The following is a 15,081-nucleotide window of genomic DNA, read 5'->3' as shown; positions in this document are numbered from 1 at the left end:
TGATCAGCCATAACATTAAAAGAAGCCTAATACAGTGTACTGCACTGCCCTATATACACAAGCTGTGATGTCCCGTGTGTACGGACACCTTATATAAGTCAGCAATACTATAGTTCTTCTGTGTGATTGGACTAGACGTATTGGACCCATATAGTATACTATCCCTATTACATGGAGGGAAGAAGGTGGGGAGGAAGGAACCCCCCAAAAAAAACCACACATGCAAGCAGGGCACGACCAGCCGCCTAAGTTCACAGGCTCCATAGCAGCTGCTACGATGGTAGTTCGGCCCGACTGTACCAGCTGCTCATTCACTGATAGATCTTCCACTTTTTATTGCTGCTTTGTGATGTGGCTATTGACTGTGTGTGTGTGTGTATATATAATATTAATTATATATATATATATATATATATATATATATATATATATATATATATATATATATATACACACACACACACCCCCTCTTTATGGTTAAGTACACAGAACAGAACATCCTTCAGTATGAGGTCGGCCGATTCGCCTCCGCTCCATGTTTTGTACAAGACCCTTCAGAGCTCGGCAGGAACTACAGCTTCGTCCTAGATGGCAGAGGCCCAGGTACTTCATCTCTCGGGTGCTGCGGCCCTAATACTTACAGCTTTATGGTTGGTTTGTGTTTCTACGTGCAGGACTATGGGGAGATACATTTCTGGTTAACTAGGATAAAACAATGAGCTGCCAGTCACAGCTGGTACCTGCGGCGCCCGTCACTCAACATCCTGGCAGCCAGACAACACAATACGGTATGGCTGCCAGATTAGGATTTCTTCCATACTGGACAGACACAAAGGTGCTCGGGGAGGGCAGGATGGACGCTGAAGGGCAGAAAATCTGCACAAACTGTAGTCTTGTTCACAACCAGTAGGCATCATTGTCAAATCCCTGAGCCAAGAGCTTTCACCCATATCCGAATCCATTCACACAGCTGAAAGCAAACTAGCTGGCCCCTATAGAATACATCCCAGACAGACACATACATACATACATACATACATACCATGGGGGAACAAACATGGCAGGAAGGGGAGAGGATGTTACATACACAGATGGCCAGTTAGTGTACCCTCGAGGCATGTGGGTGAAGGCAGCTGTATGTACACATTCCCTTTAAGGAGGTGACCCAGGCCACCAGGGAAGTGCTTGCCCCGTGCCCCCCGCTGCTTGTATCATATACATGTACGCACTGAATGTAACTGCGTTGCGTCCACTCACCTGTATGATAAAAGGTTAAAAACACCAACAGGAGTCCAGTGAAGATGTTACTCAAGAAGGTGACAAAGCCGCAGGTGATTCCCTCCGGCACGGGGTAAACGGTCTCCACAAACATTTCAAAGAATATCGGCACTGTGCCATTGAGAAAGACGCCGATCAGGATACACGAGGTATAAAGGGTCGCTGCGTGAGACAAAAAACACGAGAACGTCACTGAGATAAGCAGATGGCAAACAAGAATAATAAAATCTATACAAATGCTAAGATTTCATCTACTAACATACAGGGCCGACAGGTCACGCCTTGTGCAGGAGCCTTGTGGAGGACAAGGAAGGACAAGTAGAAATTTTTGGTACAATTTACACCTTTTTCCTATTCTCTGAGCTTTGGTAAAAATTGTCTGGAGCGGGGCAGGGATCATTGTGAGCTCGAGATCTCTCATCAGGTTTTCTATAACGTTCCACAAGCAATAACTGAAACCTACAACGGGTCCCGACTGGCAAAGAAACCAATCCTGACACTCCGACCTCGTAACATTTTGGTTGGTTCGGAGCAGCTCTCATCTGCACAAGCTTGGATTAGGAATGGAGCCCAAGATGCTAGACTAGACCCATCAGGCCATGAGCTACACATGAGGACAATGGGGGCTCCAGGTCCCACTAATCCCCCTGAGATTAAGGCCCCTCTGCTCAGAATGGTTACCACTCTGTTACCCCATGGACCATCACATACAGAAACAAAGACATCCGGCCTGGCATGAAACTGCTCCAGACAATTTACACGTAGGACTCTGCGGATAGTAATGAGCCCAGAACTCCTGTGTGCCACCATATATCTATGCTGTACCTATAGCCCATATACAGGGGTGCCCCAGACTAAGGACTCTGCTATTGTGGGATGGGCGAGAGGGGATTTGTAGGAGGAACAGAATGGCAGGCGTTGTTCTGCATGGCGTCCTCTCCAGAGCCATTGGATGTGATCCTACAAATCCACAAATAGTCATTTATATTACGGGGAACGATTTACGGAATTAACGTTTTCTTGCGATGTAAAATAAAATATAAAAATGACAAGAACCAAAGATTTTCCTGATCGGCACATTTGAGGTTCCAGAACCCTCCAGGATGAGACGGACTGCAGATGACGGGAAAGCATGGTGTAGACTAGGCCGTCTGGGCAATGTGCAGGGGCCCCATCTCAGACAGGGGCCCCAGCTACCAGTTTGATATCTTAAGAGTCGGAGCCTGCTCTTTCAGATGTGAGGACTACAATGCACACAACAAAGCCAGGACATGAGAAATGTTTCATCTGCAGCCGCTGATTTATCCTGATCTACCCAATGCCAACAATATCTGCAGACATTTACAACACTTGGCACGGCTCCCCTCTCTGACAGCGCACCTATATACCGCCGGAGAAAAAAGGATAAAACGTCTGCATGTCCTGTGTACTCCAGTGTGATAAAGAGGGAACAGCTCAAAGGCAGAATCCTTCCGTCAGGCTGATTTACGAATCATTAGCTAGTCAAAGCCGAGAACGTCGTCTGCCGCCAACTGCGCAATTCAGTACAGTCAGGGAAAACCGCCTGACCTCCAGAACAAACAAAACAGATATCTGACGCAAAGGTAATGACCCTGCAGAGCCAAGACACAAACAGCTCCCCACAGGGCCATACAACAGAGCAATATGTCAGGAGAAATTCCCGCTCTCATCAAACCTGCCTCTGGCGGCCGCCATCAAAGCCCGAGGTCTGTGCGAGGAAACAATGAACTTACACAAGAAGAAAATCTAACAATTATTTTAGGGGGAAAGTTGCAGAAAGCGAGTTGTCATGGTGTGCACAGATCAAACACTCTGAAGGGCTGCGAGCGCACGAGATGTACGGGGACCGTCGCCTTATTAAGAAATCTCATTTCAATGAATAATTACTGTGTAACAAGCGACCTTCTTAAGAAGGTGAAACACTTCATTACGTGCGCGCAGGAGACAGATCTGCTGGGAAAGTGGCGGATGGTGAAACAAAAGTATCTGACAAACAAGTCAATCAAAATGGAAACGGAAGGTGTCAGAGTGTTACATGTACCCTGCGCCTACGATCCCCAGACATGGCAGTCATCTGTTACCATAGCAGAAGGCTGATCACATGACTGGAGCATGGCGATTTCTGGACACATCACGTAGCTGCCCGTAGGCGGCCTGTAGTTACGCATCAGATCATTGACAAATACCAGTAACTCATCGAGACAGCAGAAAACGGTCCACCATGGCAAACATTATATATGCGCCTAACATCTGAGCGGCGCTACGTCAAGGTGCTAGGCTCAGAAGTCTACTGGATTCCCAAGGAGGTTAGATTGTAAGCTCCTAAGGAGACAGGAATGGAGGCAAATGATCACAAGCTGTGAACAGAGCAGCAGAATAGGCCGCCATGTCAGTCTGCTGAAGGTTTATATCTGCAAAGGAGCAATAAGAAACGATTCCAACTAACCGTGAGCGGCGCCTCTTGGGACTTCTTACTCTGGTAATCTGCCCCCAAGCACCAACATATTCTGCAGCGCCATTCAATAACAAGCTCACTGAGAACTTACCCAGAGGGCCGGCCACCGCGACAGAGGGCCACAGTCCAGCTCTGACTGCCTTGGGGACTCTGCTGTAAGATGTTCAAAGGGACCGGCGCTATCTGTATACCTTTTAGAGGCCACAGGTTGACTCACACCCTGATGCAGTGTTGTTGCACCACTTGTACCTGGATGTTCTAAGTAAAATTGCCTCACCCTGCCTGACACGGATTCACGCCGCCTTTGCCTCCTTCCCATATGCTGCATCGGCTTACCACCCACAGGCATCTCACCTACCAGTGTAACTTACATAGGACTGCTGCCTCTCCCTCTAGTGAAGAATGCCTGTGTAACGTATTACTAAGTCTTATACTTTACACAGTGCTGCTTGCTTTACATGGAGGAAGAGGCAGCAGTCCTATGTAAGAATCAAAAGGACAAGCTGAAGCAGTCTCATGTAAAATATGTTATGGTGCAGAAGTCCTTGAGTAACTTACACAGGACAGCTGTATCTCCATATTTTGCACAGGACTGCTATAGCCTGCGCGCCCCCCCCCCAATCTAATCTTTCCTTCCACGTAAATTAGTGGACTGTGATAGATACGTGTCAGCATTACATGGTGCAAGTCATCAGGAATCAGTATGGAGACAAGGCAACTAAGTGGGAATACCCTGAGCGGTGTCCGTACATGGCAGGGTATCCGGAATCCCCAGAACACGTTGTCCAGTATCAGCTTTACACCAGGGAACTGCCCTAAATATTGGACAAGATTCCCAACAACTGGCCTAGGGCGTGCACTTACCTGAGGTGAGAGGGAGGTGGGTGACGTTGCTTAGAAATGTCAATGTAAACCAGGTGGCTGCAAGTGTAGATGCCGAAAAGAGCAGGACAAGGATCGGCTTCAGGACGCCCCGGACAGAATCTGCAAATCTGGGGAGAAATGAAACAGCAAACACTGGGATGAAAAACCACATCATCTATTTTACTGCAGCAAACACATCAATGAGAAGAACCATCACCTATAGATCAGACAAGGAGCCATCCCAGGAACACACGAGCCTTACACACGCCTATAGAGTACATATAGTAATCAGCTATGGCGGCCTAATACTGTATGGACACCCTTGTAATTGAGACTTGGAATCTGGAGCGCAACCATTACCTTCATCTCTAGGTCATGTCCCTCATTGATCTGTGCAGAGAGATACCACTGCCATTAGGGGGCACTGCTGCTATGGGAGGGGTACGTAGTGTGTACAATGTTCAAGTGTCACACCCACATGATGCCAGAATACCATTGTCCATAGCAGCCCCCAGCGGCACCTTATACTACATCCTGGTGCCATCTCCTCCACAAGCATCCGCTCGTCTACATGAGGTCACACGAGATTCCTCACACCAGACTCTTCCATCCATGGCTCCAGTTTTGACGTCCATTCCTGTAGGAGACGGCTGTATGTTTGTTGGCAGTTTATGCTACAGTGGCGTTTCTGTAGGATCGGACCAGACGGGCCGGCCCGCGCTCCACATACCCCTTACAGGGAGCCTTGGGCACTCAGAATGCTGCGATTGGTTCACCAAGTAACTTCCTTGGAACACTTTCAGTAGGCATTAACCCCTGCATACCAGGAACAACCCCCAAAAGACCTGTGATGCAGAGACGCACTGACCCAGCAATCACCATCATAACCAGGACCTTTGTGAGGTCAGTAACAGGGGGCGGGGCTGTGACAACCTCTCAGACATGGTATATACAGGCTGGTTGTCAGTAACAGGGGGCGGGGCTGTGACAACCTCTCAGACATGGTATATACAGGCTGGTTGTCAGTAACGGGGGGCGGGGCTGTGACAACCTCTCAGACATGGTATATACAGGCTGGTTGTCAGTAACGGGGGGCGGGGCTGTGACAACCTCTCAGACATGGTATATACAGGCTGGTTGTCAGTAACGGGGGGCGGGGCTGTGACAACCTCTCAGACATGGTATATACAGGCTGGTTGTCAGTAACGGGGCGGGGCTGTGACTACCTCTCAGACATGATATATACAGCTGGTTGTCAGTACCAGGGGGCGGGGCTGTGACAACCTCTCAGACATGGTATATACAGGCTGGTTGTCAGTATCAGGGGGCGGGGCTGTGACTACCTCTCAGACATGATATATACAGGCTGGTTGTCAGTACCAGGGGGCGGGGCTGTGACTACCTCTCAGACATGGTATATACAGCTGGTTGTCAGTATCAGGGGGCGGGGCTGTGACAACCTATCAGACATGATATATACAGCTGGTTGTCAGTATCAGGGGGCGGGGCTGTGACAACCTCTCAGACATGATATATACAGGCTGGTTGTCAGTATCAGGGGGCGGGGCTGTGACTACCTCTCAGACATGATATATACAGGCTGGTTGTCAGTACCAGGGGGCGGGGCTGTGACTACCTCTCAGACATGGTATATACAGCTGGTTGTCAGTATCAGGGGGCGGGGCTGTGACAACCTATCAGACATGATATATACAGCTGGTTGTCAGTATCAGGGGGCGGGGCTGTGACAACCTCTCAGACATGATATATACAGGCTGGTTGTCAGTATCAGGGGGCGGGGCTGTGACAACCTCTCAGACATGATATATACAGGCTGGTTGTCAGTAACAGGGGGCGGGGCTGTGACTACCTCTCAGACATGATATATACAGCTGGTTGTCAGTAACAGGGGGCGGGGCTGTGACAACCTCTCAGACATGATATATACAGGCTGGTTGTCAGTAACAGGGGGCGGGGCTGTGACTACCTCTCAGACATGATATATACAGCTGGTTGTCAGTAACAGGGGGCGGGGCTGTGACAACCTCTCAGACATGATATATACAGGCTGGTTGTCAGTAACAGGGGGCGGGGCTGTGACTACCTCTCAGACATGATATATACAGGCTGGTTGTCAGTACCAGGGGGCGGGGCTGTGACTACCTCTCAGACATGATATATACAGCTGGTTGTCAGTAACAGGGGGCGGGGCTGTGACTACCTCAGACATGATATATACAGCTGGTTGTCAGTAACAGGGGGCGGGGCTGTGACTACCTCTCAGACATGGTATATACAGGCTGGTTGTCAGTAACAGGGGCGGGGCTGTGACTACCTCTCAGACATGATATATACAGGCTGGTTGTCAGTAACAGGGGGCGGGGCTGTGACTACCTCTCAGACATGGTATATACAGGCTGGTTGTCAGTAACAGGGGGCGGGGCTGTGACTACCTCTCAGACATGATATATACAGGCTGGTTGTCAGTAACAGGGGGCGGGGCTGTGACTACCTCTCAGACATGATATATACAGCTGGTTGTCAGTAACAGGGGGCGGGGCTGTGACTACCTCTCAGACATGATATATACAGGCTGGTTGTCAGTAACAGGGGGCGGGGCTGTGACTACCTCTCAGACATGGTATATACAGGCTGGTTGTCAGTAACAGGGGGCGGGGCTGTGACTACCTCTCAGACATGATATATACAGGCTGGTTGTCAGTAACAGGGGGCGGGGCTGTGACTACCTCTCAGACATGGTATATACAGGCTGGTTGTCAGTAACAGGGGGCGGGGCTGTGACTACCTCTCAGACATGATATATACAGCTGGTTGTCAGTAACAGGGGGCGGGGCTGTGACTACCTCTCAGACATGATATATACAGCTGGTTGTCAGTAACAGGGGGCGGGGCTGTGACTACCTCTCAGACATGATATATACAGCTGGTTGTCAGTAACAGGGGGCGGGGCTGTGACTACCTCTCAGACATGGTATATACAGGCTGGTTGTCAGTAACAGGGGGCGGGGCTGTGACTACCTCTCAGACATGATATATACAGGCTGGTTGTCAGTAACAGGGGGCGGGGCTGTGACTACCTCTCAGACATGATATATACAGCTGGTTGTCAGTAACAGGGGGCGGGGCTGTGACTACCTCTCAGACATGATATATACAGGCTGGTTGTCAGTATCAGGGGGCGGGGCTGTGACAACCTCTCAGACATGGTATATACAGCTGGTTGTCAGTAACAGGGGGCGGGGCTGTGACTACCTCTCAGACATGGTATATACAGGCTGGTTGTCAGTAACAGGGGGCGGGGCTGTGACTACCTCTCAGACATGATATATACAGCTGGTTGTCAGTAACAGGGGGCGGGGCTGTGACAACCTCTCAGACATGCTATATACAGGCTGGTTGTCAGTAGTAATAGATGACCAGCTGTACTGTAGTATAGGATGTGCAGATCGCGTCATATTAAGTTATTCTATTAACCCTTTACCAGCTTTAGCCATCTACAAGTCTCAGCACCATGTGGCCATAGAGAATTTGGGCACACTTACACCCCCATCACCCCTTTGCTGGGACCCTTTATCCTCCATTTTACACGGTTTACGTCTTCTCGGCCTCATCCAGATAGATTAATAACTTTGCAGTAAACACCCGGCGCAGCACCAAGTATCTGTCACATCGAGCGGCTCTTCCCGGATGAGCTAAACAGGCAAACATATGAGGATCCGCTTCCAAATTAGGAATTAAAAGATGGAGTTTGTAATTAACCAGTTCTGGAGACAATTACAGGCTGTCGTCAGGATGGCATGGAGGAATAATTTGCAGAAAATGACAGGATAATGCTGAAATTGTGATATTTTTGCCTTGCTAAACATTAGCAGCTGGTGGAACAAAAACACAAAAGGCGTTTTCAATAGAATAATGAGGAGAGCGCTGGTGGGTCCGCACCGCCGCAACACTTCAGCTTACAGAAAGCTCGGAAATGTGACAAGAATTATGACCTAATTTTCCTGATTACAACTTTCAGCAGATTATTCTAGCCGGGCCTGTCATGGATCCAGACCTCCAGAGAAGACAGATGAGTGGCCCCGAGTCTCATTAGGTTCCCGGAGACGGAGACCATTGTGGTTTCAGCTTCGTTGCGTCTTGTCAGCCGGCAGCAGATACATCTATGACCATTCCATTTACTGGGAGATTAGCTTCTCATCGCCGCCTCCTGGACACGCCAGACACAGGGTTTTATCTCGCCAATAAATCAGCACCAAGGAAAGCAGAGTTATCTGTATCCCATAGAAAAAGTAATGCACGGAACGGCTGTAATGGGAGGGGTTAGAATAGGGGTGCACATGGACACTGATGTACCCCCCAAATCAGAGATGGAGCCCCATGTGCCATACAAGACAAACCCCTCAAATAGCCGCAGCATTGAAAGGACAAGCCCTGCAACAGAATGAGCCCCTCTGGTATCAGCTGCAGAGCGGTACATCTCATGCACCCCCTCGGCACAGCTACATGTACCGTAAGCATATCCAGCATGCTCCATTCCAGCCCGGCTAGCTGCACTTCAGGATTTGGGAACTACTTTTGTATTTGTATATGGAGATCACTACAGCGTGTCCCACCCATCACAAAAACCGCCAAGTCTGAACTGGAGACCACGCAGAGCAATACCCCAATGTGCCATGCGCTCTACCCCAATGTGCCGGCTGATCAAGGTAACTGGTGCAAGCTCATCGGACGTCTCATCATGGATTTGCTTAAAGGGGTGGGCCAGGAGTTTTATTCTGAAGATCATCAATATCAGATCAGTGAGGCCGGGACACTCAGGGGGGCGCTGCAGATTCTTCTCAGTGACTGACGTCTGTCGTCACATCCATTAGTCACCAGGCAAGTCCCAATAAAGGGGTTTTCCAGCACTAAGTTACTCCTGACCTCTTAGGATCGACCATCAATATTACAACGGTGACGTCTAACCCCTGGGACCGACACCATGGAGTTATCTGAGGTTGCTCCACTTCCTCTTCTCAGCCCAGTAACCATTGGTCACGTCACCATGCTGCGGCTCAGTCACATTCAAATACGTGGGGCTGAGCTGCGACATCAAGCACAGGAACGACTTGGTTGCTTAGGCCTCTTCTATCACCAAAACCATAGTCTAGGACAACCCCATTACAATATAAGTGACTAATGTGCAGTACCAAGAACTGCCACTAGGCTATATACAGAACTGTGCTTGGTATACAGCGATGGGGCTGCAGTGCTGCGAGCCGCCTCTGTTCTTATTCCCAGGACTAATGCTGTATATTACACCGCTATCATATGCTGGGGAGGCTTTTCTATAGTATGACGGCTGGTGTATCCAGGAAGCAGAACAAAGTAGATTATCAGCCTGGCAAGTGAGAATTTACGTCAATGACACTACAGCAGATACGAGGCTGGGGTACAGGGCGTGACCTCCTCTAATGTCATACATACCTTCTAGGAAGAATCCAGCAGGAGAGAAGAAGAAGCTTTATCTTATATACCCTATTATATATGTACTATAAAGCTGCGGCCAAACTGCAGGAGGTCTGAAGGTCAGTAACACCGTCTACATTGTAACAAACCCTCACCGATCATTACTATGAGAGCCATCCATACAAAATACCAGGAAGAGGAAGAATGAATATCAGTTCCCCTCACCTTCCCACAGCGATTCCCACAAAACATCCACCGACAATCGACCAGAAACCGATCCAGCCGGCATCCACCTATAGAGAGAAGAAACATGTAAGAGGTGACGATACACAGGGAGCAGCACAAAGCCTGTGTATATCACACTCCAGAGCTGCGCTCACTATTCTGCTGGTGCAGTCACTGTGTACATACATACATTACTTATCCTGTATTATACTCCAGAGCTGCGCTCACTATTCTGCTGGTGCAGTCACTGTGTACATACATTACATTACTTATCCTGTATTATACTCCAGAGCTGCGCTCACTATTCTGCTGGTACAGTCAGTGTGTACATACATTACATTACTTATCCTGTATTATACTCCAGAGCTGCGCTCACTATTCTGCTGGTGCAGTCACTGTGTACATACATTACATTACTTATCCTGTATTATACTCCAGAGCTGGGCTCACTATTCTGCTGGTGCAGTCACTGTGTACATACATTACATTACTTATCCTGTATTATACTCCAGAGCTGCGCTCACTATTCTGCTGGTACAGTCCCTGTGTACATACATTACATTACTTATCCTGTATTATACTCCAGAGCTGCGCTCACTATTCTGCTGGTACAGTCACTGTGTACATACATTACATTACTTATCCTGTATTATACTCCAGAGCTGCGCTCACTATTCTGCTGGTACAGTCCGTGTACATACATTACATTACTTATCCTGTATTATACTCCAGAGCTGCGCTCACTATTCTGCTGGTACAGTCACTGTGTACATACATTACATTACTTATCCTGTATTATACTCCAGAGCTGCGCTCACTATTCTGCTGGTACAGTCACTGTGTACATACATTACATTACTTATCCTCTATTATACTCCAGAGCTGCGCTCACTATTCTGCTGGTACAGTCACTGTGTACATACATTACATTACTTATCCTGTATTATACTCCAGAGCTGCGCTCACTATTCTGCTGGTACAGTCCCTGTGTACATACATTACATTACTTATTCTGTATTATACTCCAGAGCTGCGCTCACTATTCTGCTGGTGCAGTCACTGTGTACATACATTACATTACTTATCCTGTATTATACTCCAGAGCTGCGCTCACTATTCTGCTGGTACAGTCACTGTGTACATACATTACATTACTTATCCTGTACTATACTCCAGAGCTGCGCTCACTATTCTGCTGGTACAGTCCCTGTGTACATACATTACATTACTTATCCTGTATTATACTCCAGAGCCGCGCTCACTATTCTACTGGTGCAGTCACTGTGTACATACATTACATATTCTGTATTATACTCCGGAGCTGCGCTCACTATTCTGCTGGTGCAGTCACTGTGTACATACATTACATTACTTATCCTATATTATACTCCAGAGCTGCGCTCACTATTCTGCTGGTACAGTCACTGTGTACATACATTACATATCCTGTATTATACTCCGGAGCTGCGCTCACTATTCTGCTGGTGCAGTCACTGTGTACATACATTACTTATCCTGTATTATACTCCAGAGCTGCGCTCACTATTCTGCTGGTACAGTCACTGTGTACATACATTACATTACTTATCCTCTATTATACTCCAGAGCTGCGCTCACTATTCTGCTGGTACAGTCACTGTGTACATACATTACATTACTTATCCTGTATTATACTCCAGAGCTGCGCTCACTATTCTGCTGGTCACTGTGTACATACATTACTTATCCTGTATTATACTCCAGAGCTGCGCTCACTATTCTGCTGGTACAGTCACTGTGTACATACATTACATTACTTATCCTGTATTATACTCCAGAGCTGCGCTCACTATTCTGCTGGTACAGTCACTGTGTACATACATTACTTATCCTGTATTATACTCCAGAGCTGCGCTCACTATTCTGCTGGTACAGTCACTGTGTACATACATTACATTACTTATCCTGTATTATACTCCAGAGCTGCGCTCACTATTCTGCTGGTACAGTCACTGTGTACATACATTACATTACTTATCCTGTATTATACCCCAGAGCTGCGCTCACTATTCTGCTGGTACAGTCACTGTGTACATACATTACATTACTTATCCTGTATTATACTCCAGAGCTGCGCTCACTATTCTGCTGGTACAGTCACTGTGTACATACATTACATTACTTATCCTGTATTATACCCCAGAGCTGCGCTCACTATTCTGCTGGTACAGTCACTGTGTACATACATTACATTACTTATCCTGTATTATACTCCAGAGCTGCGCTCACTATTCTGCTGGTACAGTCACTGTGTACATACATTACATTACTTATCCTGTATTATACTCCAGAGCTGCGCTCACTATTCTGCTGGTACAGTCACTGTGTACATACATTACTTATCCTGTATTATACTCCAGAGCTGCACTCACTATTCTGCTGGTACAGTCACTGTGTACATACATTACTTATCCTGTATTATACTCCAGAGCTGCACTCACTATTCTGCTGGTACAGTCACTGTGTACATACATTACATTACTTATCCTGTATTATACCCCAGAGCTGCGCTCACTATTCTGCTGGTCACTGTGTACATACATTACATTACTTATCCTGTATTATACTCCAGAGCTGCGCTCACTATTCTGCTGGTACAGTCACTGTGTACTTATATTACATTACTTATCCTGTATTATACCCCAGAGCTGCGCTCACTATTCTGCTGGTACAGTCACTGTGTACATACATTACTTATCCTGTATTATACTCCAGAGCTGCGCTCACTATTCTGCTGGTACAGTCACTGTGTACATACATTACATTACTTATCCTGTATTATACCCCAGAGCTGCACTCACTATTCTGCTGGTGCAGTCACTGTGTACATACATTACATATCCTGTATTATACTCCGGAGCTGCGCTCACTATTCTGCTGGTACAGTCACTGTGTACATACATTACTTATCCTGTATTATACTCCAGAGCTGCGCTCACTATTCTGCTGTACAGTCACTGTGTACATACATTACATTACTTATCCTGTATTATACTCCAGAGCTGCGCTCACTATTCTGCTGGTGCAGTCACTGTGTACATACATTACTTATCCTGTATTATACTCCAGAGCTGCACTCACTATTCTGCCGGTGCAGTCACTGTGTACATACATTACATTACTTATCCTGTATTATACTCCAGAGCTGCACTCACTATTCTGCTGGTACAGTCGCTGTGTACATACATTACATTACTTATCCTGTATTATATTCCAGAGCTGCGCTCACTATTCTGCTGGTACAGTCACTGTGTACATACATTACTTATCCTGTATTATACTCCAGAGCTGCGCTCACTATTCTGCTGTACAGTCACTGTGTACATACATTACATTACTTATCCTGTATTATACTCCAGAGCTGCGCTCACTATTCTGCTGGTGCAGTCACTGTGTACATACATTACTTATCCTGTATTATACTCCAGAGCTGCACTCACTATTCTGCCGGTGCAGTCACTGTGTACATACATTACATTACTTATCCTGTATTATACTCCAGAGCTGCACTCACTATTCTGCTGGTACAGTCACTGTGTACATACATTACATTACTTATCCTGTATTATATTCCAGAGCTGCGCTCACTATTCTGCTGGTGCAGTCACTGTGTACATACATTACATTACTTATCCTGTATTATACCCCAGAGCTGCACTCACTATTCTGCTGGTACAGTCACTGTGTACATACATTACATTACTTATCCTGTATTATACTCCAGAGCTGCACTCACTATTCTGCTGGTACAGTCACTGTGTACATACATTACATTACTTATCCTGTATTATACTCCAGAGCTGCGCTCACTATTCTGCTGGTACAGTCACTGTGTACATACATTACATTACTTATCCTGTATTATACTCCAGAGCTGCGCTCACTATTCTGCTGGTACAGTCACTGTGTACATACATTACATTACTTATCCTGTATTATACTCCAGAGCTGCGCTCACTATTCTGCTGGTACAGTCACTGTGTACATACATTACTTATCCTGTATTATACTCCAGAGCTGCGCTCACTATTCTGCTGGTGCAGTCACTGTGTACATACATTACATTACTTATCCTGTATTATACTCCAGAGCTGCGCTCACTATTCTGCTGGTACAGTCACTGTGTACATACATTACATTACTTATCCTGTATTATACTCCAGAGCTGCGCTCACTATTCTGCTGGTACAGTCACTGTGTACATACAGGTGTATTCTGGGATGTGTCACCTTTCCATCAGGCTGTATACCGTCAGGTAAGGTAGCAGTCACTGTATATACTATATCCTCTGCTGACTCCTTTCTCCCACCTTGCTCATCTCATGTACAATTACCTGATTCACATGAATTGGAGTTAAAATCAGATCCAGAACCCCCGACCACCCGGCGTAGAATCCCAGGGGGATGGCATAGGCCAAAACGATCATCAGGAAGCGAAAGTTACTGGGAGAGAAATCAATAAAATTAATTGAATTAAAATAAACTGCTCCAAGAAGTCTCGAGACACTAAGCCCTGAGAATATCTGCAAAATCTAAAACTAAGACTTTATTGTTCGAAATCTTTAACATAAAACATGAAATCAGAGACTATAAGAGAAGACAGGCGGGATCATGTGACCTATGGGGGGTGAATAATCCGGAATCTGCTCCACATTACACACAGAAGACCTCAGCCATTCCTAGGGTCTGGTGTATCAGGAGCACCGGAGCGTGCGGGGGTCTCCACCACCA

The 15,081-nt window shown here is 46.9% G+C and overlaps 2 protein-coding genes across 3 annotated transcripts in view; both read right to left on the bottom strand.

Annotated features, from left to right (window-relative positions):
• EAF2 (ELL associated factor 2) overlaps positions 1 to 15,081 on the bottom strand; it is a 361,203-nt gene that overhangs the window by 142,718 nt on the left and 203,404 nt on the right. The window lies entirely within an intron of this gene.
• The window catches only part of SLC49A4 (solute carrier family 49 member 4), a 34,557-nt gene that overhangs the window by 7,722 nt on the left and 11,754 nt on the right, over positions 1 to 15,081 (bottom strand). For both annotated transcript variants that reach the window (XM_075284718.1, XM_075284719.1), the window contains exons 5-8: positions 14,685 to 14,793; positions 10,313 to 10,380; positions 4,619 to 4,746; positions 1,258 to 1,440 (exon numbers count right to left, since the gene is read on the bottom strand). In XM_075284718.1, the coding sequence (XP_075140819.1) occupies positions 1,258 to 1,440; positions 4,619 to 4,746; positions 10,313 to 10,380; positions 14,685 to 14,793 (488 nt within the window). The remainder of the gene's footprint in view (positions 1 to 1,257; positions 1,441 to 4,618; positions 4,747 to 10,312; positions 10,381 to 14,684; positions 14,794 to 15,081) is intronic.

Source organism: Leptodactylus fuscus, chromosome 8 (genome assembly GCF_031893055.1).
Source record: "Leptodactylus fuscus isolate aLepFus1 chromosome 8, aLepFus1.hap2, whole genome shotgun sequence".
Taxonomy (NCBI): domain Eukaryota; kingdom Metazoa; phylum Chordata; class Amphibia; order Anura; family Leptodactylidae; genus Leptodactylus; species Leptodactylus fuscus.
This window is presented reverse-complemented; position numbering and strand designations above follow the sequence as displayed.